The 24,498-nt window shown below is 31.4% G+C and overlaps 1 protein-coding gene across 4 annotated transcripts in view; it reads right to left on the bottom strand.

The window, feature by feature from the left end:
* Positions 1-24,498, bottom strand: part of LOC133197378 (probable phosphorylase b kinase regulatory subunit alpha) — a 52,830-nt gene that overhangs the window by 16,382 nt on the left and 11,950 nt on the right. Inside the window, exons 16-23 of one of the 4 annotated variants that reach the window (XM_061333376.1) lie at positions 21,106-21,250; positions 15,673-15,748; positions 13,533-13,612; positions 12,416-12,583; positions 12,104-12,124; positions 8,041-8,088; positions 3,155-3,220; positions 285-525 (exon numbers count right to left, since the gene is read on the bottom strand). In XM_061333376.1, the coding sequence (XP_061189360.1) occupies positions 285-525; positions 3,155-3,220; positions 8,041-8,088; positions 12,104-12,124; positions 12,416-12,583; positions 13,533-13,612; positions 15,673-15,748; positions 21,106-21,250 (845 nt within the window). Of the gene's footprint in view, positions 1-284; positions 526-3,154; positions 3,221-8,040; positions 8,089-12,103; positions 12,125-12,415; positions 12,584-13,532; positions 13,613-15,672; positions 15,749-21,105; positions 21,251-24,192; positions 24,344-24,498 lie in introns of all 4 variants that reach the window. The other 3 variants (XM_061333377.1, XM_061333379.1, XM_061333380.1) reach the window with 3 other exon arrangements.

Genomic DNA, 24,498 nt, shown 5'->3' with positions numbered 1-24,498 from the left:
TTGTGGTGTAGGAAACATTGTTTTTCTGAAAAATATACATTTGTTAAATCCACCTTCATTGCATAATTTTTATTCCAGAAAGATTTCCCCCCAAATATTTCTGGTACACTCTTTTAAATTTGGTAAGACAAAGAGGAAAAATTACCAGGTTGACCACCAAGATGGCGGCCAAGGGAAATAACTTGGAGAGAAAATATGTCCTATGAAAACTATCTATAGAGAGAAATGTCTACAGAAAGTTAAATTCAACGAGTTCATTAATGATTACAAATGAGTAAGCATACCTGTGAAGATACAAATAATGGACGATATCTGCCTGTTCATGTAATACTTCTGTGGTGTTAAGCTGATCTACTAATTCATCAATGTTGATGCTTTCCTGCTTTCCTGGGGGAAAGCTCATCTGGCCATGGAAAAAATGGGAAAGTTGTGGGGAAGAGGAGGGGGCATGGTGACTGTAATGAAGAGGGTGTAGACTTCCCTTCAAGTGAAGATTGGGAGACATGGGTCGGGTGGGTAAATCATCTGAAAATGAAACAATTCTCATTTGAGGAAATTCTGTTCATTTAAAATATATCTCTATTAGATATTCTTTTTTTCCCCCCATGTCTCACACTTTAAGTTATTTTGTTTTTATACAGATTTTGTGTAACAACTTCAATAAACAAACAAACTATTCCTGCTCTACTATAGACATATATTCAGGTAATAATTTTTAAACATAGGTTATTAAAGCTTACAAAGCTTAAATCAACATCTATTTGTTAGGCAAAACCTCATACCAAATAAATGATCAATTGTCTGTACTCCAACAACAAAGTTTTTCAAGTACTGAATTGATATACAATCACATTATATATAAAATAATATATATGGCTATCTTTTAAAAAAAGTTTGTTTGCCCTCTCCAGAATCTGAATAAAAAAAATTGGGTAGGTAGGGGAAATTTTTTTCCCAAAACACTTGTGAATATAATTAATGGGATCAAAAAACTTCCGATTGAATAAAAAAAAATAAAAAGTTTTGAGTCAAACCGTTTTTAGTCAGTTGGTCTGGAGATGGCAAACAAATATTTTTTAAAGATAGTCTACCCTTTTCCATATCACATCCTGTATCAGCCCCGAGACACCAATATCAGCCAGAGAGTCAAAAGCCCAAGGGCTGATATTGGTGTCTCAGGCTGATACTGGATGTAATGTGGAAAGGGTATATTATGTTTATTACATACTTAGTAATAAATTACAGCATACATCTACTTAAATAATCACTGACTAGTTTATCATATCAAAGAACAGTAATTTAGAATACATTAAAGTATTAATCTCCAAGGGGTGTGATATAAATCCGTATCAGTCCTGCCGATCCATATCAGCCCTGGAAGCTGATACAGCTATTGTGATGTCAGGCTTATTGCATATGCAAAAAAAGTGTATTAATTACTAAGTATGTAATAAAGACATTTACCACTAAACTTGAAGTGAATATTTTACCTTCATCTTTTTCCATCTGTCACCACTGTATTTCATGCAAGTACATGGAATTTGAGACTTACTGGTCACATAAGTATTTAATATTGTGTCTTTTGGCCAAACTTATTACAGTCTTGTAATTTCCTTTGACCTTAAAATCAGGCCTTTTCCAATTCAGAATACTATAGCGATTGTGAAATTGGAGGGTAGGATGTAACTCTGTTAGTAATGTCAGCAACATCATTGCCTTTGATCTTTTGACCCTTGAGTTTGTAAGTTTTTGTAATACCTACTATCTTAGTAGAAGCATGAAACAGAAATGTGATATATTGGAACAACTGTTTCTTTTGTATCCACATTTGGATGGATGCAAAGATTCAAGCACAATAGGTCATGTTTATTGCATGGAAATTAAAAAAAAAGGACAAATATAGTAGTCCAAACATTCCTAAAAGCATAACTGAAAACCAAATATTAATTTATTCATGACAAATTGACAACTTCTATTCATGATTCATCAGTTTGAAATCTGTCATAATTATTCATGACTGAGGAATCACTCCATAATATGTTCGATGGTGAAACAGATGGGCAGGGCTCTAATTGGTGACTAAAATTTTTGATTGGCACCTAAAATTTCTTTATAAGTCGCCAAATTGGCAACCATTTTAAATTGACTTGGTGATCGTCAATTAAATAAATGGATTTTGACAAATTATTGGTGAGTAAAAGAATGTTGGGAAACTCTCAGTTATCTCTTGCACATGAATAAAACTTGGTTTGCAGTATGCAACAATTTGGATATGCTTCAACTAAGGATATTCCGAGTTCCGACATTTTTGGACATTGTAATAAACTGTCCTATTTTGTAAAGATTTCTTAAGAAATGGTTTTGTGCTTTGAATTTACAAAATAAAAAAAAGTGTACTATCTTATGAAACCATCATCGTAATAACGAGACCACACTGTATAGCATACTAGTAAATTCTATGCCTGCCAAGGGGAGATATAATAATTAGATTTCCAAACATTTAAAAATAAAGGCACAAAATGAAGTAGTCTTTGGTAAATTGATAATTTATATTCTTAACAATATTTGATATTTTATCATGCAGATTTCCTCATCAAAACATTACAGTGCAGGGAACTAATTTTGTTACATAAACCAGCATCAGCATAAGCATTAGTAGCATCAGGATCGAGCTAGCATCAGCATCAGCATTTAAAAAACAGCATTACCAGGATCAGCATTAGCAAGCAAAGGATAAAACCAGCATTGACCTACATAAAATCAGCATTATCCTACTAGCAACAGAAAATCAATGAGTTTTAATTCAGTAAAAAATTAAAAAAGAAAGAAAGAATATTGGTTAAAGTATTCACATTATTGATACATAGTGAGATATTATGATCAAATAATTGTAAAAGGCACTTTTATTGCTTTAAACGGCAATGCTGAAATTCATTATCTACTTCCGGTAGCATGATGCTACTTCCGGTAGCATTGACCTAATTATAAAACAGCATCAGGATAAGGATTACTAGCATTAAATCAGCAAGCAAAGGAAGCATTCAAATCAGCAAGCAAAGGAAGCATTCAAATCAGCATCGATTCTGTAACAAAATTAGTTTCCTGCACTGTAAACAAGTTACAAATGACAGACAGAATTTTGCACTCAACATACCAAGAGATCCTGGAATGGTTCGACTTTCAGACATACCAGTAAGTGAGTGTCCAGCTCCTCTTCCATCTATTATGGCATGCAAGAGGAAAAAGAAAAAAAAATCAAACTCACTATCTATGATGCAAGATTAAAACTGATATAATATAAATAATTTTTTTAACATTTCTTTGTAAAAACTAAAGAGACTAAAGAGCATTGAAACAAACTAAGAAATCATCATGCTTTATTCTCCCCAAAAGCAGTGGGGGACTTGTAAAGTTAATCAATAATCATGTATTGATTAAGGAATGAAATTGAACAAAAAAAGGAGATATAATAAATGTGTCTATTTCTACATGTATTTCTAGAGTTCTGGACACAACTCAAAATTTATACACAAGTCTGGAGATAGGTTTCAGCATGCTGTTATGTACTTTATGACACTGAAAACAAAGGTTAATCAATTTATTAATAAAAATAATAATTATATATATCATTAATAAACACCTATAAAATCATATATATGGAATGTATAGCTATGATCATGCTATTAATCATAACACTAAAAATATACACACCACATCAATGATTGTCATCAGTAAATATTGTTAAGAATTCAAGTCACTCTTCTGCATTAACAAATGAACAATGTTTGTTGTTTTTCTTTTAGCTATGAAAAATGGTTGACAACAATCATACCACTTGATTAAGAAATCACAAGGGGAAAGCTGTCAATATGACAGCAAACCAAATTTTCTTTAGAGTGAACAGTACTGGTACATGTATTAATTCTCACATAAATTGTAGGAAGTGACATCCAGACAATATTAATGTACCCTATGAACATAAATATGGCTTTCAACAACTGGTAATTTTCTCATAAATTATTAAAAATCAAAATCCATTTACAATCAACATCTTTGATATATGTACAACTAATATGCTTTCTTAAAAATTGTTATCTGTACAAATGATGCACCCTATAGGTAAAATTTTGAATAAAAATGACTATTTTCAACAAGTGGTAATCTTTTAATTAATTAACAAAAATAAAAATCCAACTAGCATGTACAGCTCTGATATATGTAGAACTGATCTGCAAAATCAAAACTTCTCAATGTCTTGAAAACTGTAGCAGGAGTTACACGGACAATAGATGTATCCTTTTGGCACTCACCTCCCCACCCGCCATTTACACCATTTCAATAACCCAATTTTTCCTATGGAAAACCCAGTTATAAATAGCTTTATATCCAGTTATTGCTAGTTTTCAAATTATTTGATAAAAATTTGGCTATGTTTCAAAATCAACAAGAAGTCTGCGAGCCAATGCTCACTAATAATACCCCCGCTCTGATGTGAATACACAAGTTCAGTTATGGACAAACACAGTGATAATCAGGAAATTGACATTGGATTAGTAAAAAATGAATCCCAACATATGGCATGTCTAAACAAACATTGTGTTAAGATTTCAAGCACCTGCAATGAGTAGTTGTTGAGAAAACTGCGACCAAAATTTGTTATGTATGGTACAGACAGATGCAGGGATAAACAGGAAGTTGACATTGGATTTGTACCAAAATGAATCCCATTATATGGCATGCCTAAACAAAGATTATGCTAAAATTTCAAGCATCTGCAATGAGTAGTTACCGACCAAAATTTGTTATGTATGGTACGAACAGACGCACGGATAAACAGGAAGTTTACATCAGATTCGTACAAAAATGAATCCCACCATATGGCATGCCTAAACAAAGAGTGTGTTAAAATTTCAAGCATCTGCAATGAGTAGTTGCTGAGAAAACTGCAACCATAGTTTGTTATGTATGGTACGGACAGATGCACAGATAAACAGGAAGTTGACATCAGATTAGTACAAAGATGAATCCCACCATATGGCATGCCTAAACAAAGATTGTGCTAAAATTTCAAGCATCTGCGATGAGTAGTTGCTGAGAAAACTACGACCAAAATTTGGTTATGTATGGTACGGACAGACGCACGATTAAACAGGAAGTTGACATCGAATTCGTACAAAAATAAATCCCACAATATGGCATGCCTAAACAAAGATTGTGCTAAAATTTCAAGCTTCTGCAATGAGTAGTTGCTGAGAAAACTGCGACCAAAATTTGTTACGGACAGACAGACAGCTACACAGCTAGACAGACACACAAGGGTAAAACAGTATACCCCCCTCTCCTTCGGAGCGGGCATATAAAAATCTGAAATGCTGGGTTTCAAAATCAAAAATCTGAAATGCTAGGGCAGTTAAATCCTTTAACTTTGAAAATTTAAAATCATCAATACTGGAATTCAGACAGAATCAGAAGAATTTGAATAGTGACAATGATAATATATTGTTATTGTCACTTTCCGAAATCCACTGAAGATTCAAGAAGCAAAAGTGGTATGGGTTGAAGTGCCACCTTCTACTGAATTTATTCTCTCTCTCCCTCTATAATTATCATACTAAAGAAATAACTGTTTAGTTTTTTGGGTATATGGGAGTATATATACTTGGGAGCACATATAATAATTGCAAAATCATATTGCAAGCTGAATTACCATGTGTTCTTATGTACATGTAACCTCAAAAATCTCCAAAACCTGGATGGTTATTATTTATAGTTACATTGTAAACTATAAAAAACTTTTTTTGGGGTGTCGACATCGACTCAAAACCCATGCAACAAAGTACATCAGTGATGTTATGTATCATGTATGAGCTTATACCCAATACACATTCTCAGTTCTAACGATTTATCACTGTTCTATCTGAGTTGAGTATATATAACTATTTAGGAATTGCCTAAATGGAAACATTGTTACATCCCTTACCCTTTGAAACATCAAAACTACATGTATATGAAAATTATTATATCTCTGAATGTTTTATGCCATATATTTGCCATATTAATCAAGGTTTCTTCATTTATTTGTCAAATGATTTTGTCAGGTCTGCTTATTGCATTTTTTTCTGCAGTAACCTACTTTTACATGTAAAATCATTCACAAAAAAATATTCTATCATCTATCAATGTCATTAAAAAGTATGACAAATTTGAAAGTTTCTATCTACATCAAAACTAATAAAATCTGAAAATGACATCTCTAATTTAAGCTCTGAATCTCTGCAATAAGCAACATAATTCCTACAGAAATCTTTTTACAAGTTCCTCATTTGAGTACATGACTGAACAAACTACAATGAACCCAGGCCTTCTCTTCCAATACCCAGTCCTGAATCTGAATTTATAATCATTTATAGTCAGTTCTGATACTTAACTTTCATAAAAATATATTTGTACCTTTTTTTTGCATTATTTTGTTCATTAGATGTTAAACAAGAAACATTTGCACCAACTGATAAACAGAAGTCTCTGATGAGACTGTAGCTCTACTGGTTTGTACTTAAAACAAAGGAAGAGAAAAGAAGCACTTGGACTTAAAACAGCAATAAATACAATAATGATCCTTGGTTTAGTTTTTTTTTTGTGGCAAAATTTATGGCAATCAGACTAAAACTAGTCTTTTGCAAGAGTTTTACAGAAATTTTCAACTTTAATGACCATGGCAAAACTGTTCATCGAAATCAAGAACCAATATAAAGAATTATGTATCTCAGTGTAGTGTACATGCATGCCAAGTTATATTAATATCAGAACAAAACTGTAGGAGGAGTAGCATATTGAAAGTATTTCAAGAAATTTCAATTTTTAATAACCATTGCAACATCGTTCTAAGAAATCAAAACCAGATAGTTTGCAGAATTATGTACCTTAGTGTAGTCTACTAATGTGCCAAGTTAGATTGAAATCAGACCAAAACTGTAGTATGAGTAGCATTTTAAAATATTTCATAGAAATTTCTATTTTTAGTAACCATGGCAACACCATTCATCAAAATCAAAAATTGATATAGAAGATTATGTCCCTTAGTGTAGTTTACTTGTGTGCCATGTTATATTGAAATCAGACCAAAACTGTAGGAGGAGTAGTGTTTTGAAAGTATTTCATAGAAATTTCTATTTTTAGTAACCATCCCAACACTGTTCATCAAGATTGAAAAACCAATAAACAGGATTATGTATCTTAGTGCCTTTTGAAAGTATTTTAAAGAAATTTCTATTTTCTAGTAACCATGGCAACACCATTAATTGAAATCAAAAATCGATATACAGAATCATGTATCTTAGTGTAGTCTACTTGTGTGCTAAGTTATATAGAATTCAGACCAAAACTGTAGGAGGAGTAGCATTTTCAAAAATTATTTACAGGCAGACGGACAGCTAGATGGACAGATGACGGACACCTTACTATCACATAAGTTCTTCTGATCTCTGACCAGTGGAGCTTAAAATACATGTAGTTACCCTTCTTGGCACTTGTAATATTTTACCCAAAGAGCACATTTTAGACACTCAAGTCAGCATGTTTAGCAAATGTATGATAAATATATGAAAGCAGGATTTCATGCAAGAGGCTATGAATTCCGTGTAACATATTTAATATTCATCTACTAAAACACACAAAATTTATAGGTAAAGCATTGATGTTTTGTGGATTTTCCTGAAGATTTGAAAAAAAAAGTTGAATGAGATGTGCCTCTTAGAAAATATTTTGCCTGAAATGTGTGATCTATGCAGGCAAAGGTTTAGTGACGATGGATTAAGTGAACATAACAATATCTGTAGGATGCCTTTCCTGTAAGAGGTGGAATATAAAGGGTTTAGAAGAACAAAATGTCAGTTAAACACACAACAAAGAAGAGTTAAAATAACACAACAAAAATATAATGCATCAAGTGATGAGCAAGTTGATATGATTACATGTACTACATGTCTACTCATACTATGATTGGCTGACAGGATGCATGATTGAAAGCTTGACTCCGCCTACCTGGGATAGCAATTCCTCTTTCTAATTTCTTCAGTGACTGTTGTAAAGCTCAACAAGGAAACATAGGACAATTAACACAAACATAATATAACTGAGTAATTATTTCATAAACACTTTGACTCCACTACCTCTTTATATCTCTAGTGCATTCTGAATGCTAAATCATCACATACATGTACACTGTAAGTTATAATCTTTTAATCATTAAAGTTAAGGTCTGGTCTGTATCTCCTTTTTGAGTTGTGCACACTTTGGGATAAGACAAGAAACAACATACAACATATATCAAACATATATGAACAATATCTAGCAGTATATATACATGTTGTTACTAAAGGAAACAATCATGCCTTTGATAGCCTTTTGTTATCAGTTAATTTGTAAAAAAATAAAATCATAGAGAATTAATAATAAAAATATATGTTTCTTTTTTGGTTAGATCTTCTCTTCATGCCAAATATTTTGAGACTTTAACTCAGTTTTCAAAAGACTTAAATATAAATTTCTTACATGCTTTTCTTCCATTTTTTATGGTGCAATAATCAGGATTTCTTTGACTTAACATTTAGATGATATAAAAATTAAAGCAAGTCTTTTGGACATAGTAAGTTACTGTCCATACTTTACATGAAATAGTTATTTGACCTATAAACATACAATCCTGTGTAAATATATACAGTTGAACTTCGGTGTCTTGTATATTGACATCTTGAAAGGTGTCTTGAATACTGACATCTTAAAGGTGTCTTGAATATTGACATCTTGAATACCATGAATACATGAATGCTGATTTGAGTTGGAAATTCCAACCACTTTTTCTTTACAATTTTATTTTAATCTTAATATCTTGAATCCTCAAATATCATTAAGTTTTTTCTTGGCTCCATCAAACTTGAGATAATGAGATTTGACTGTATATTCAATTAAAGATTCATTGGTTTACTAAAGATATTCATATTTCTTTAATTGACTGATGAATTAAGAGGCAGTCCACCGAAAAACCAGGCAGTATTGTATTAATAGGCGGCACATCGAATGTGAGGAATATTTGATATTTTATTAAAAACAATATCAATGTAGCCCAAAAGGAATAATGTAACTGAAGATTTGTTTGATAATTGCTTATTCAGTAAAATATCCTTGTGTTTTGTGTTTTTGAATGCTCCTATATAAACCATTGAATGTAGGTCAGAAACAAAGAACTGTAATTTCTAATACATTTTTAACAGGACTATAATTCACACTTAACTAAATCTAGAAATATTTCAACTTTTTGTTTAAAAAATAAAATCGGTGGGAAAAACACTTTTGATAGTAGTTTTCTGGCAAAATATAAGGACGTTTTTATGAAATTTTGCGATGCAAGAGTTATCTCCCGTGGCATCGGTAAATCTGCTCAACACCTTTTTATCGGAATCCTAGTGAAATATTTAGAATCGATACACTAAAGAAAATAATTAAACAAAAAACTAAATAATTTATTTTCAAAATATAATTCATTTTCGCCTCCAGACGTAATATTTAGATTAAAATTGGCTCTATTATTCAGGTTGAATCCACGTTTCCATTGATGTATCAGTGACGTCATATACCTGACTAATATTGCGTCATAATGAAATAGTTACAAGTTTCCAGAGAAGTTTGTAAATTCTTTGCGTAAAAGTGTAAAGAAAAAGATTTTTTTAAAAATGATTTCTCTTTTTCTGTTTAATTACTCTTCAGAGTGCATTATTCTAAATGTTAAATAATATTTTAATATCAAAATGTATTTTATACACGGGCGGCGTCTCAGCCAGATGACGTTTTGATAAGTAATTTTATACATGTCTGAGAACTAATTTTTTTTAACTGATTTACTAGGATATGCGTAAAAATAATTAATGAAGTGTTTATCATGAACATTTCTTATAAAATTGGGAATCAATGATGAATGTTTTAGATTTACGCAACACTTAATTCAACGAAGTTGAGATGTTTACTTCATGATATTTGTAAAAACTTAAATATATTAATCTATGCAGTCAAATCAAAATAAACAATCCGAAGTACGATTAAAAATGAAAAAAAAAAACCTGAAAAATAAGTTATAAAAATATATTTATTGAGTTAAACTACTGCTGAACTCCATACTATAATTTGGCACTAAAACGGAAGATGGTTTAGTGAAACATTTCGTTTTTTTTAATTTACTTATTTATTTTTTTAATTTGGCGATTGAAACAATCACACACTCACATTTAATGCGGAGTTTAAACATGTGACTATGTTGGCCAATTCTAAAATGTTTTCACATTCATGAAACCAATTTTTAAAAATAATGATGTCATGACCCCCCCCCCCCCCATGCTTTTTGCTTGCGATTTATTGGCTCTTGAATAATGATACTATATATGAAAGAACTTATTTTCTTATATATATAAAGTCAAATTTTGTAAAAGAGGAAAAGGCTTTACAGATGACAGGTAAGAAAAAACTTGGATAAAGTCGAGACTGTACACATAAAAATATTTCCTGTATTCAGGCAAGTTTAATTTCGCCACTGATAGAATTTACTCTTCAATTCCTGAGGAAATAAAAAAGAAATTTTACTTGGAAATAAGATAAATAATAAAGCTAGAAAGCTGTCTGCTCTCATTTGTTGCATAATGCATGTACAAATACTTTTTTTTAAATACCGAGTATCTATTAAGAATTCAATCAGATGTTTTACATGTAATCTTCATGTACGTATAAGACATTAGTAATTTAAATAATATATAAATTTGAATCTGTGGTTACACTCATTTAAAAACAGTTAACTGACTGAAAAGAAATAAAAGACAAGCATATATTTCTGATAAATTAAAATGAAGAGCCAAATATAGGAAATGTTTCTAAATTTACAGTAAAAACCGATCCCGATCCGATCGAAAATAATGCAAAATTAACAAATTTATCAAACTAAAGGCACCTGCCACCTATATAACATGTTTAAAAAATAAATCAAGTAAGTGTTTACTCATATTACAACAAAAGAGCCAAATTTAACATTACAATTATAGTATTTTTTTCTTTATATAATTCCGGTCGGGATCGGTTTCATTTGGGAAAATTATAAAAAAAAAAATTTTTTTTAAAAAAAAAAGGTAAATTTGACTCCTTTTATTTCTTTCAATATACCTGTTCCCACTGATTTTATTGAGTGATTCAAAAGTTTGTACTTTGTATTCATAATAACATAAGAAAAAAAATCTGTCCTTGTAATGTATTGGGTTTTATAACGTAATGACAATTGGATACTGAATTCAAAAAGTCACTTGCTTAACTCAAATTTGGACCATAAATTTTTTTCTAAAGAAGTATAAATTGGAGTCTTATTCATTAATAAAATAAAAGATAAGAGTCTATGCTATAAATAATATTCATCGACACATCCAGCTTTTGAGTATCTGTTACATATAAAACAAAATAAAAACGTAGTAATTTTTTTTACCCTTATGTTGACCTTTTTGCACTTAAAATTAAACATTTACCAAAAATAGGACTAGAGGAGAACTAAAAATTTTTTTGAATGTTGTCATGTGTAAACACTTGCTTTAATAAGTCTACATGCAAAAAATAATTAAAATCCATGACATGGGATGTGCCACCCATTGCCTGGTTTTTCGGTGGACTGCCTCTTAATTAATTCTGTGTATTTTGGTATTGATATTTTCATGCAAAATGGAAATTTTTCCTTTGAAATGAAATCCTGAAATTGCACCTTTGGGATTTTAGCCAATATCAGTATAAATTCTTATCTGTCTGATGAGAAAACAAATGATACATGTAATGTAAGAAAACAGAGAGAATCTATAAACCAGGGATGTTTATTAATGTAGTAATTACATTTGCCCTATCATTTTTTTTTTATAACATAGGTAATGGATTTGTTAAAGTTGAAAAAATTTTTTGATATTAATTACTAATCATTTATATCAAACAATAACATTCTCTGATTCATGGTTTCTCTCTCCTTCCTCTGGGACGAGACGATGCTGATTGATTGACATGGAGGCATTCATGAAGTACATATTAAACTTACACGCCTGTGATGAACCTCTCTCTAAAGGGCAAAGTGCAAATGTCAGGTCACATAAAAAATGAGCATTATACACTACAACACCATAAACATATTGAACCAAACGTTCCCTAATTTCTTCATGAACATGATAAACAAAACACTGACAGAATTACGAACATATCAAAGTACTGGTATAGCCTACATCACTAATAAAACACTGAGCCTATACAAGTGTATCAAAGTATAGCCTACTTCACTAATAAAACACTGAGCCTATACAAGTGTATTCAGTTATCTGATGACTGACATATTCTTAATGAGACTTCCTTTTACCTTGAGCCTGGTCTGGATCTACTTGGATTGACCTGGACCTCCGTACAATGCCGTGGACTGATGATTTAGAATGAGATCTAACTCGCATTCTTGTTGAAGATAAGAGACGTGGCCTTACATCTGGGGCTTTATTGAAAATGTCACCAATTAAGTTCTTCACTTCTTCACCTGTATCAACAGAATGCTTTGAAAACATTTGTGTTAAGTAAAATTTCATGCTTAACAAATGCTTTCAATGTCACATTTGACAAGTATTCTTATTGCAAGAGGACAAAACAAGAGGCCCATGGGCCACAATGCTCACCTGAGTCACTACGGTCCTGCTGTTCTTCATAAGCAGATCCCCACTCCCACTTGTTAAAGTGTGATCTCACTATTATTGGCCCAATCTAGCCCTGGAGGACATGATTTGAACAAACTTGAATCTACACTTTCAAAGGATGCTTCCATTTGAATATGACCTATCATGGCTTTGCTGTTCTTGAAAAGAAGGTTTTCAAAGATTTCACTTATGTATCTCTATGTAAAACTTTGATTCCCTAATGTGGCTCTAACCCCCCCCCCCCAACCTTGGGGTCATGATTTCTGAGGATGGTTCAAAGTAAATGTGATTACAACAGCTCTGCTATTCTTGAGAAGATTTTTAAAGATCTTTTCCTATACATTTCTTGGTAAAGCTTTGAGAGCCTATTGTGGCTCTACCCTATCTCCAGGAGTCATGATTTGTATAAAATTGAATCTAATCACAGCTTTGCTGTTTTTGAGAGAAGATTTTTACAGAAATTCTACATATTCCTATGTAAAACTGTGATCGGACTTTGTGGCCCCATTCTTCCGCCAGGGGTCATGAACTGAACAAACTTGAATTTCACTACCTAAGAATGCTTTCATATGTATTTAAATTGGCCCAGTGGTTCTGGAGAGGATGAAATTGCGAAGAGTTCGCAATTGCAAAGAGTTTGCAACAATGCCCATGGCAACAAGGACAACGACAGACAATGGACAAATTTTGATCAGAAAAGCTCATTTGACCTCACTTGTGAACAATGTATTTATATCTTATTAAGAGTATAGAAAAGTTCATATTAAACCAAAATGTATCACATGAATAACATACTATGAGATGGATCCCTGAGAAAGCTTAGTTTCGTTATGCAGGATGTGGTGACAAATTCATCTAAATTTCCTAGGTGGACCCTGCAAAATAAAACTCAGGATGTAATTTGACAACATTACAAATATGAATACTTATTTCTACTAATTATATATTAATGTAAAAGCAAAAAAAAAAATCATTGATAATTGTTACATTTTATGGACATTTCACTGTTTTTTTTTTGTAAGCAAAGTTTCCATATATGATCTTTCAAAATAAATTTTGGTCAACAAAATAATGATAAACACAGGAATCTCAATTAATGCTTATGTTGCTTTTAATGCTTAAAAAAACTTGTCACCATGAATGATGAAATTTAGGGCAATGATTTGAAACTTTTGAAAAACAGTCCTGTTCTTGTTTCCATATCATTAGTGTAACAAATTAGCTTCAGTGTTCTGAAGATTTTTTTTAAAAAAATCCATCAACACAGTTAAATTGTTACCTTTTTTCTTGGAAAAGGTTTTTAAGATTCTCTTCATACACTCCTACATACCTTTCCATGGCTAGAGATCACATGAAAAGGGGGGGGGGGGAGGTCACAAAAAATAAAAGATCAAAATATATAAACTACTGTATCATTAATAATACCCTGCATCAAGGAAATGTATGTTTAACAAGCTATGAAATGAACAACACAGGGATCAATCCTACAGTGACTATATTTAAGTTACAGCACAAGGGTCAACTGAACTAGAAGTATGCATGAAAGATCTTTTTTTTTGCTTTTTTACTGTGCAATTCTTATCTGCTTTCCTTTTTTCTATTTCACCTTCTACTGAGTTTTTCTTTCTTATAATGCCTCGATTATTTATCTGCCTATTCAGCAGAACCTAAAACAGCAAGAGTTTGAAGAGTATGGAAATATGGTAAAGACTTTCTTGAAACCCGTACATCTGTCGAAATTAATCTTAGGATCCATAAAGTTAGAATAAAGGCAGAGCTTTGTAATTTTAATAACTGATAAACTTCCTCTTATGATCCATTCCAAACATGTTATGTTATCCTCCCTTGGGGCCCAGTGCAGGGGGTCAGAATCTCTACTTTTAGCTATAACACATTTTTACACTATGGCTGTGCAAAGAATATGAAGCTCTGCATAACCAATGTTGACTTCCCCCTAGTCCTGGTAGCACTGTTAATTAGGTTGTCCAACTTGAATTTCCAACTCCTTGTACTCCTTTCAAATTTTATTTTAGAACATACATTCTTACCTTTAACGAGGCCGAGTCTAATCATTTCTACCCTAGATACGTTGAAAAATTTTCTTGAATGAATTTTTACTATTATATTAATTATTTTAAGATAAAAATATCAAATGTTTACCATCCTGATTTCTAAAAGGGCCATCTTAAAAGTTGTCAAATTTTACTATTGGACCCTATGGGAAATTATCACATTTTCCCCATATTTTTTGTATTTCTGCCCTAGGGATTTTGTTTTCAGTCAAATACATGAAAGTTATTGTAAAAAGTCACCAAATTGTGAAATTTCAAAAAAGTTGACCATCTGGGTTTGGTCTAGGAATTATTACAGAGTTTATTTTTTCCCAATGCCCAATACCTCTAAATTTGCCATAATGCGGCATACATTTTGTATATATCGGCGCAGATGAATTATTTTGGTAAAAAATAACAATGTTTAGATTGCTGGTATGTTTCTTTCGATGTTCTGTCAACAGTGTTTAACAAAATGTCCATGGACGTCTTGAATACTCAAGTGAGTCAAGCATCATTCTTCAGTGTCATGCATTGCTTACAGAACTGGAAAACAGTGATGTCGTGAAAGCCATTTCAGCATTTATTCCTAAATAATGTCTTAAAAGCACATTTTAAGACCCATAAACGTTACAGATAATGTTAATTTTGTATTACAATTACAATACTTGGATAGGTGTTATGCTGCAGATACGACTGCATGAAACTAAAAAGCTGCAAAAAGTCATGCGCACTGGAATTAGACTCGGCCTCGTTAATTAAGGATGCTTTGTGGCAAAATTAAGTTGCATGAGTATGAAATTGAAAAAGGCAAACTTTGACCAGATACATACTGGAATAGTCACTTCCTACACTGTCAATCTATAAGTTCTGAAATAACTTGCCTTGTTCCAGCAATGTATCCACTTTGCAGCTTTCTGATAGTTCCAATTAGGGCTCCAGGTGGATTATGGCCAACATCTAAATTCAATTTAAAATCAAATGAATGGGTACTTGGTAAAGAAAGAAATGAGTTTTTTCTGTATATAATAAACTTTTGATGAACAATTTTTTCAATTAAATGGACTTTTGCCTTAATGGATTTATATACATTTCAAAAAGTTAGTAAATCCCAAAAAAAAGATGTCTAATATATGCACTGCAATATGCAGAAGATGCAATAAAGCCAGTTGAGAATGTGTCAAGTGTAGCTGTATCTGCATTGTGAATGTTTTTTAAATGAAAAACAAATAAATAAAATGCATGGCAAAACTGTGAATAGTTCAAGGGTTTAAATTAGTCAGTTTTACAGATAAGCCACCACTACCATCTAACACAAAGGAGACTCTTAATTGAAGATTAATTAAGATACATGCATTATTTGACTGCAGTACAAATGATTATTATAGAGCTTAAGTCACACTTTATTTACATGCTAGAAAATCTTCCACAATTATTATTAGAAAGCATATTGCTTAGAATTCTTTTTTTTTTTTTTAAATTCGAAACTGCAACATAATGTGCAAACAATATGAAGTTCAAAAAAGTACTTTTTCAAAGTCAAAAGAAAATAAACATATCCCAAGGCTATTTTATTTTTATCAAATAAAAACCTTCTAAAAGTTTTACTTATAACTAATACTGTTGTCACATTTTGAAATGATGTCATAGAGATTAAAACAAGAGCATTACTCTTGAAGAGAAAGTTATACCGAGTACCTCAAGATGTGTCCTTGTTAATATGCCAAAGTATAATCTGAAATCTTGAGATTCTTTTTTTTTTTTTTTTTTCGCTTACTTGCACTCAAACTGACAATTTTTGTTTTCAAACCCCACCCCTCAACCCCTCCCTCCCCCCACTCCATCATCAGATTTAAGCACAATGTATAAACACTTGCAGCATTTCCTACAGAATTTTATATTTAAACAATAGGTAAGTGGCAAAAACTGGTATACATTAATTAGGTCACATATCAAACATAAATCTATTGATCTTTTCAAGGAGAAAAAGCAGAGGGTTTTAGAATAAAATAATTTGTAAATACTGCATTTGAGTTTAAAGGCAGAGTACATTTCATTACAAAAAATAACCAAAGACATTTTCTGGTTTTATATAAGTAATGTAAACAACAAATTGCCTTGATCTGTGATTTTTTGTCATGTTTCAAAGAGAAAAAAAAAGGAAAAGATGCATTTCCTAAAGATCTCTATAGAAAACTTCATCAACTTAATTAAACATAACCTGTTTAGTTGTTGTTTCTGTACATGTCAAAAAATGTGTTGATTAATCTATTAATTGGAGGCAAAAAAATTCATTTATAAAAAGTGATTATTTTAAAAAAGAAAATTACTTTAAACTTCAGAGCCAATTTCAGAAACATTTTGTAAATAAAGGGGGGGGGGGGGGGGGGGAGCTGATATCACAAACACAGTGTCAGAAAAATTATAATATAAGACTTTTGGTTGCTTGCAGAATTAAAGAGACTTTCTTCAGTATTATGAAAAAGTTGTTCTGAAGAAGGGATAAAGAGCGCCATGGGTCTTGACAGTCACCAAGTTTCTCAAGTTATGGCTACTTTGGCCTCACCCAGGACTGGAATTTTAGACTACTAACTGTTACAAAATCTTGAATTCTTCTGGTTAGGACTCTATAGTCATTATCACTGTTCATGCAGCTTGTTTACTCAAAATAAAGAGAAGGTACACTGTATAGTAAATAAGCCCCACCCTGAAGCTTGACTTCTGGATCCAGGGGACATAAATTTTACGATTTCTGTAGAAGGCTGGCTGCTTACTATAATAATGCAAGCAATTTGACTGCTGCCTAGATGTTCCTGAGTACCGGTAAATAAAGATTTTTCATAGATGTACTTTCCATAACTTAACCCATCCCCCATTTCAAACTTCAAAGAAAATATCAATATAATATAATAATATATAATAGAATATAAAGTAGAGACTTAGTGCTTACATTTCCTATAAAAAAAACTTTCCTCATAGAGTCCAAATATTGAAAGCGGGCTTTGTGAAATTGCAATGTTCTTGAATTTTGAAGAAAATGGATGTATTTGAGTATACCTTCTGCAAGAATTAAAATATGAGCCCTACCCTCGATCCAAAAAATAAAACTGTACATGGATTATAATCTTCTGAAACAGTTCTTTCATTATACATTTAAACATTTATGATCAGAGGTTGGGGTCTATGCAAAATATTGAAAAAAAACTTATATTTTTGACAATTTTTGAAGAAATTTTCAGAGGGATAATGATGCAATTCATGACATCATAATACATGAACTAGCGAGAAAATTACATCACTTTTAATAAATATGCAGTCACCAATGGTCCAAGTGAAATTTTAACTATTTTTCAACTGAAACTGAGCAGTTTTAATGTTTCAGAAATTCACAGGGCCAAAAAGGCCCTAAGTGAACCTTGTTCTTTGAATCTACACTACAATGGATTTTTTTTCCCAAATGAAAATCTTTTTCCTTATTATTGGCCAAACACACCCTCTGGATACCAGAAGTTAAATCTCTATTGCACAAGATTTTTTTTTTGCATTGAAGCTAAACTAAAGTGGATTTGCCAAAGTTAAAAATGTTTAAAAAAAAAAAAAGTAAATGAGACAAATTACAAACAAATGTCAGAAAAATTTGAAGAGAAAAGCTAAGTTGAGCATTTGGCTCTGATGAGCCACAAAAAGTGACGCTACTTCTTGAAGAGGAACACATTTGTTGGATCGACTGGCTAAGAAAAGGACAATTTACCATACAGAGATGAAAGCTACCCATAACTTGTGCTATTGGCTTAGATGAGCGAAAATTGGTACCAATTCAAATTGTTGTCACTGTTACATAAGAAATATTAGTGCTTTAACAGTACTGAACAGTTTAAAATCAATTAAATAAATACATGATCAATGTTCCGCTATAGAGCATTTGTTTCTGGGTAATGTCAGACTATAGGGGAAATAACTCTTTTGGATATGTTAAAATATTATATATATATACTTTTTATATACGACAGTATTTTGATGATTAAAGATCTACTACATGGAATATATACTGTGCAATTTCTATGTACATGCATTTATTGCATTTGGTGGATTATATATATATATATACCGGTATACATGTATACATGCACACTGGACAAAATGTTGAAGCACTTTGTCTACATTAGCTAAGCATAGGGAACAGAACACAAAATCAATGGAAAATATAGTGTATTATATGTGTTTTCCCTTATTTCCCAAGTTTCTGTCTCTCATTCCTGAATATTTGCTCTTAGTTATGTTTTCCTGATATTTGGTATAAATCATTTATTTAGTGTAACAATGATATTAAGCAATTTTCAATGAAACACTTTGTCCTATTGTTTAAAAGTTAAATAATTCAAGTTTTTTCACACTCATGTGCATAAAAAAAAATGCTGGTAGTATGATGAACAAGATCAAAATACATGTACATCTACTTCAACAAAAAAAAAAAATCAGCTTCCATCTCATTAAGGAATAAATTTCAGAATTACTGACACCCCAAGGGTCCTGTGTTACTTGAAGGTTTTGGCCAAAGTACTTTTCTAGGAGCCATTTTTGAAGTCTTTGTAATGTGTCTTTATGTCTTATAGAGTGTGCTAATCCTAGGACCTATACTCGACTTTCAAAACCATGAGACTTAGATGTTTTCTAGGTTTCACCTCTTCAAATTCTGGATCCACCTACCGAGTACAGAGCTACTGATTGAGATGGCAACTGTTGGGCGCCCTAATCCACTCCAACTGTTTTTGAGATATGATAACTCGTTACGGAATATGTCAAATAATAATATTAGGTCTTGTTGGAAGTAGAATTGTTGATCATCCATGAACTACAAATAGACAAATATCTAAGAATGTAATTAAGAGTACAAAAAAATTGTTTATCCTTTTGTCATCGTTACCAACCTGATGGCAACATACTTTTGCCTCCAACTTTCTGAATTTAGAAGACTGATTCATTGTCGCATGATCATGCCTTCTTTCAAGGGTTAGATAAATCACTGTAAATTCAAATAGACTACATGTATGTGACGAAGCAGATATCCAGAGCTGTGACATCCAAAATGACCTATGACTTTATTCATAAATAAAACGAATGTTAAAAATGATGTGTGTAGTCTAAAGATGAGTGGTGTTTTACCGTGTACACTAGCAGATTTGTACAGTACTGGAAGAAATCAATCATTCAGCAGTGTGAGGTTTAAAAAAAAAATCTTGAAGACATGTCTTCACCTGTAGATTACTATATTTTTTGTTGCTTTTTTTTTTGGCTTTGCTTTTGAACTTCATATTTCCTCCAAATACTGTACAGATCTAAAGAATTATTGGAAACTTAAATTTGGGGTCAACAAGAAAGAGTTTAAAAAATCATTCAAAGCATGATCCCAATGTTTTCTATGCATATTATAATGAAGTATGTTGTATTAAAACTAAATTTTTGTAGAAAAACTATGAAGTCATTTTCGTGTCAGTGTTTCCAAAATGATAAGAATTTAATGTCAATAAGGCTTTGCAACTTCACGATAAAAAATATCAAGCTTTCATGCAGTCCTTAAAAGTTAATGTTTAGTAATAATAATACGTAATGACTAAAAAACTAAAAAGCAATCTATATTACTGTACATATTTCAATGCAGATCATGCCATGCAAAACATCAACTCCTCTATTTAGTGGTGCTAGATAGGTGTCTAGCAGTGATTATAGGGCATGCATTACAACACATTTACAAATGATTAAACAAAGACTAGGATTTACATCCAAACATTTACCAGATACCAAGTCATTACTATATATTTTTTTAAAATTTCCATTTACAAAGAAAAATTAACATAAAAGCTTGCAAGTATAAATTACATCAAATTAATAGTAATGAGTTGGCATTTGCTCTAGATGATTGTACAAAATTAAATGCGTGCAAAGGACACAATATTTTTACCAGGGTAGATATATCAGAAAAATGGAGAAAACAAAAAAATTAAATAAAATGCAATATTTATGCATCTTTCATTTAGATCTAAAGTGGTCAAAAAGGAAGAAAATTAAATTAACAGTAGATTCAGGAAACAAATGCCAACAAGTCAAAAGCTGCACGGTTTTGTGAAAAAAAAAGAAATCATCCTTTGCAAATGTTATGCAATTTGCTGCACAAGCACATTATTTTAGTTGAACAATACATCTATAAGTTTAACTAACTGGATCCTGAATCTAAAGGTTCTACTTCATTATACACAAGTACACATACATGTATAAATATCTATTCACTGTGAAGCAAAAAATGTTGAAAGTAACTGCACCTAAAACAGCATTTGTGATGGGATAAATGTAGACTGGTCGACCAAGGTTCCTCCAATTACCCGAGAAATAACCAACATCATTCTTAAATTTGTCAATGATAAAGTTGATGTCTAAAGCCAAATAGAACTGGTGAGCATCTGCATACTGAAAGGATACACAGTCATAAGGCTTATATCAACACATATATTATCAATTAGTAAGGTTATTTAAAACAAACAAAGGTCAATGTCTGCTGCAGAGCTGGGAGATGCTCTGACGAACTGTTAGTGGACAGAAAACAATGTATCAGGGTGACAAAATAATGAATTACTATAGCACAATATAAACAATACATATGTTGTCAGTGAAATGTGAACAGAACTGGGGATCTAGTGGGCTGGATTTTGGCTCATTTCCTGAAGAAAACAAATCCTACGATTAATTTCAAGTTTTAGATGTTGTAGTCACATAAGCTTAAATTCATTTCTGACTTGCATGTACTCTACCTAAACTAAATGCATACAAAGCAGAGTAAAAATTTGAACCAGTATCTTCATTCATGTAAAGCACAACACTGACTACACTATGTAGGCTCTCTGCAAGATACCTTACAGAAATAATATGAAAGCAAAACAAAGGTCAAAGACTGGATAAAATGCACCCTAGCAGTAGCGCTAGCAGCTTGTGCTGGTATTGAATGTGATTTAAGAGCCGAACCTAGCATGTCATGTGAGATTTGACATGTGACGGTGGGCAGACCAATCATTCTCCAGGTTTTGGACAGATATTCCAATTCCAGATTGAATGTATACAATGCAAACTCTATGTCCAAGGGGAGGTAATAATTTTTCATGTCCACAAACTATGCATGAAAAATGAGAAGAGGGTTACATCAAAAAGATAATAATAAAAAAATGTTTCAAAATACATCAAGAACTCATAGTGATCAAGGAAGATGCCTCTGTTGAAAAAGGGTTATGAAATATAAGATTGTGTCAAAATATTTTAAGGAAGCTCTAAACACTGCCAACTGAAAAGTTCAATTCCATGGAATTATATGGAGTTACTTTGAGGTACTTTGAGGTCATGTAAATGGAGATCTAATGTAATTAACATAATTTAGAAATACATGTATAAGGTTCAAATATTCTAGCCATTATATTAGACCAAGATAAAATAAATGAAAACATTATTTGCATGTGCATTCCTAATCTATATATGTATTAGAGTAAATAACTGTTACTTCTGTTCATTGATTCTTCTTTGTCTGAGAGCATTTTTCCTGGAGAAATATGGCATGTACCTTAATTATGCTGAAAATGAACTAGATAATTTCATTATGTGCATGCACCTTCATATAATTTTCTCAAAGTCCAAATTTTCATTAATGTTTAGCACTTCCCTAAAACCATGGTGATCAAGACACAGGTAAAAACTGGTGCTCAAGATGATAAGTGGATATGATGAAGTCTCACACATACATATATTCATGGAATAAGTTACAATAATATTCACTTAAAATAAATTTATTTAAGGAATGAATTTAATAGCTACACAATTTATACCGCATAAACTGGGTTGGGCAAGTTTACACTTTACAAACCACGAGGCGGTTTATAAAAAAGCCTAAACTGTTCCAACCCACTTTATACCGTATAAATTGGGTAGCTATTAAATCCATTCCTTATAATTTAATTTTCATTCATTAATTTTAAGAAAATAAGATGATTGCCCTCATAAAATGACTTCAAATTTTACACAATTTAAATATAACGTCAGGCGGATTGATACGTTTTTGACACAAGTAATTGTGACATTCGCAACACAGTTTATCTGATATAAAGAAATTTTTTTATCCAATCAAATGCCCCATTACAGGATTAAATTATTATTGTTTATTACATGAATTTGAATATTCTCTCCTTATTGATAAGTGCAGATTTACTTTTGAACCTCATATTTAATTTACAATATGCATTATTTCATATCACACATTGTACCAGAACATATAGTTAACTACTGTATATCAGGACAATAACTAAAATATTATTGTGAAATCAATCCTTCACAATGCAATATTTAGTGCATCTTACTTTGAAAATTTTGCAATTCTTTTTTAATATCCTATTCTAATGAATTGGGATACACTTTTTTTTTACTATTGGATTGTGTATGAGAACTTCGACATCAAAATGATTCCTATCAGTGCATTTTTTAAAATCTTAAATCATAATTTAAAACCTGAAAACTTGATAGTTAATATTCATATTTAAGTATAATATGATGAAAAATCTAGCTCAGACATCTCAAAGTATTATTACATTTCCTGGCAGAAAATGTTTTCTGAACAAGTTTTTTTTTTCTTAAAAAATTCATTGATTTTCTCTCTCGCATTGTCCTATAATATTATTTTTAATAATACATTATGGAATCAGCAGATGTATTTTTTGTCAAGTCTATATTTTATTCCTGTATTCCAAATGCTGTATTCTTACATCATGAAGAACACACACCTATATTTAAATTTATATATAATCTTTGCTAACTTTGCATACTTTTCTAATCTTTCATCTCTTTGGAATATTACATGTAATTAGTATAAGTAAGCAAATTAAAATGCTCCAGAAGCTAAAAAAAGGAAAATTCAAAAACAGCACTAAATATCCTTTCAATTCTATTCATAAACATAGTATTGAAAAAATACTGATGCATTTAAAAGAAAATATTTATAGATCTATACAAATTCCCATACACTTTTCACCACAGTAACCGAATCCTTAAGGTAAGGATTCGTCCTCATGTCTTCTTTCACAAAATGCTCAGTCATTCCAAATTTCAAGCCAAAACATATTTTCTTAAACTGATTCTCAGATACTTCTAATCGTGTATCTACTTTTAATTTACTTATTTCTTATAAATAGCATTAACCCCCCGTTGCAAATTATTTGCAGCAAATATGAGTTTGGCTTGAAATACATGAAGAAGATATTGAATTAAATAGGGAAAAGGTCTGATAAGGAAAATTCTGGATGCTTTAATAGAAAATAGATATGCATTTCATTTCAAGCTTCAGACCTGTAAAAAAAGAAACAATCAAAATTTGAAACCTAAATAATTTAGGTCCGAAGACACTGGAAAGATAACCAAAGGCCGCCCTAAGCACTTCCAATTGGAAGAAAGAAATCCTACATCATTGGCAAACATGTCCAACTTCAGGATTGTGTCTTTGGGAAGATAAAAGAGATGTTCGTCTGCCATCTGTAAAAACAAATACTCTATTTCTTCTTTTTTTTCTTAATTAAAAATTTCTATTCTTCAACAAATACTGCCACATGAGCAATTCATACAAACCTTTTTTAGGGGTTTCATAAAAAGAAGTTTTTATCATCAAAATGATTAATTACATTCATATT

The sequence above is a fragment of the Saccostrea echinata genome, unplaced genomic scaffold (genome assembly GCF_033153115.1).
Source record: "Saccostrea echinata isolate AGI-Se365-2 ecotype Australia unplaced genomic scaffold, CSIRO_AGI_Sech_v1 ptg000030l, whole genome shotgun sequence".
In the NCBI taxonomy this organism is placed as follows: domain Eukaryota; kingdom Metazoa; phylum Mollusca; class Bivalvia; order Ostreida; family Ostreidae; genus Saccostrea; species Saccostrea echinata.
The sequence above is the reverse complement of the archived record's forward strand: the minus strand, read 5'-3'. Positions and strand labels throughout refer to the sequence as shown.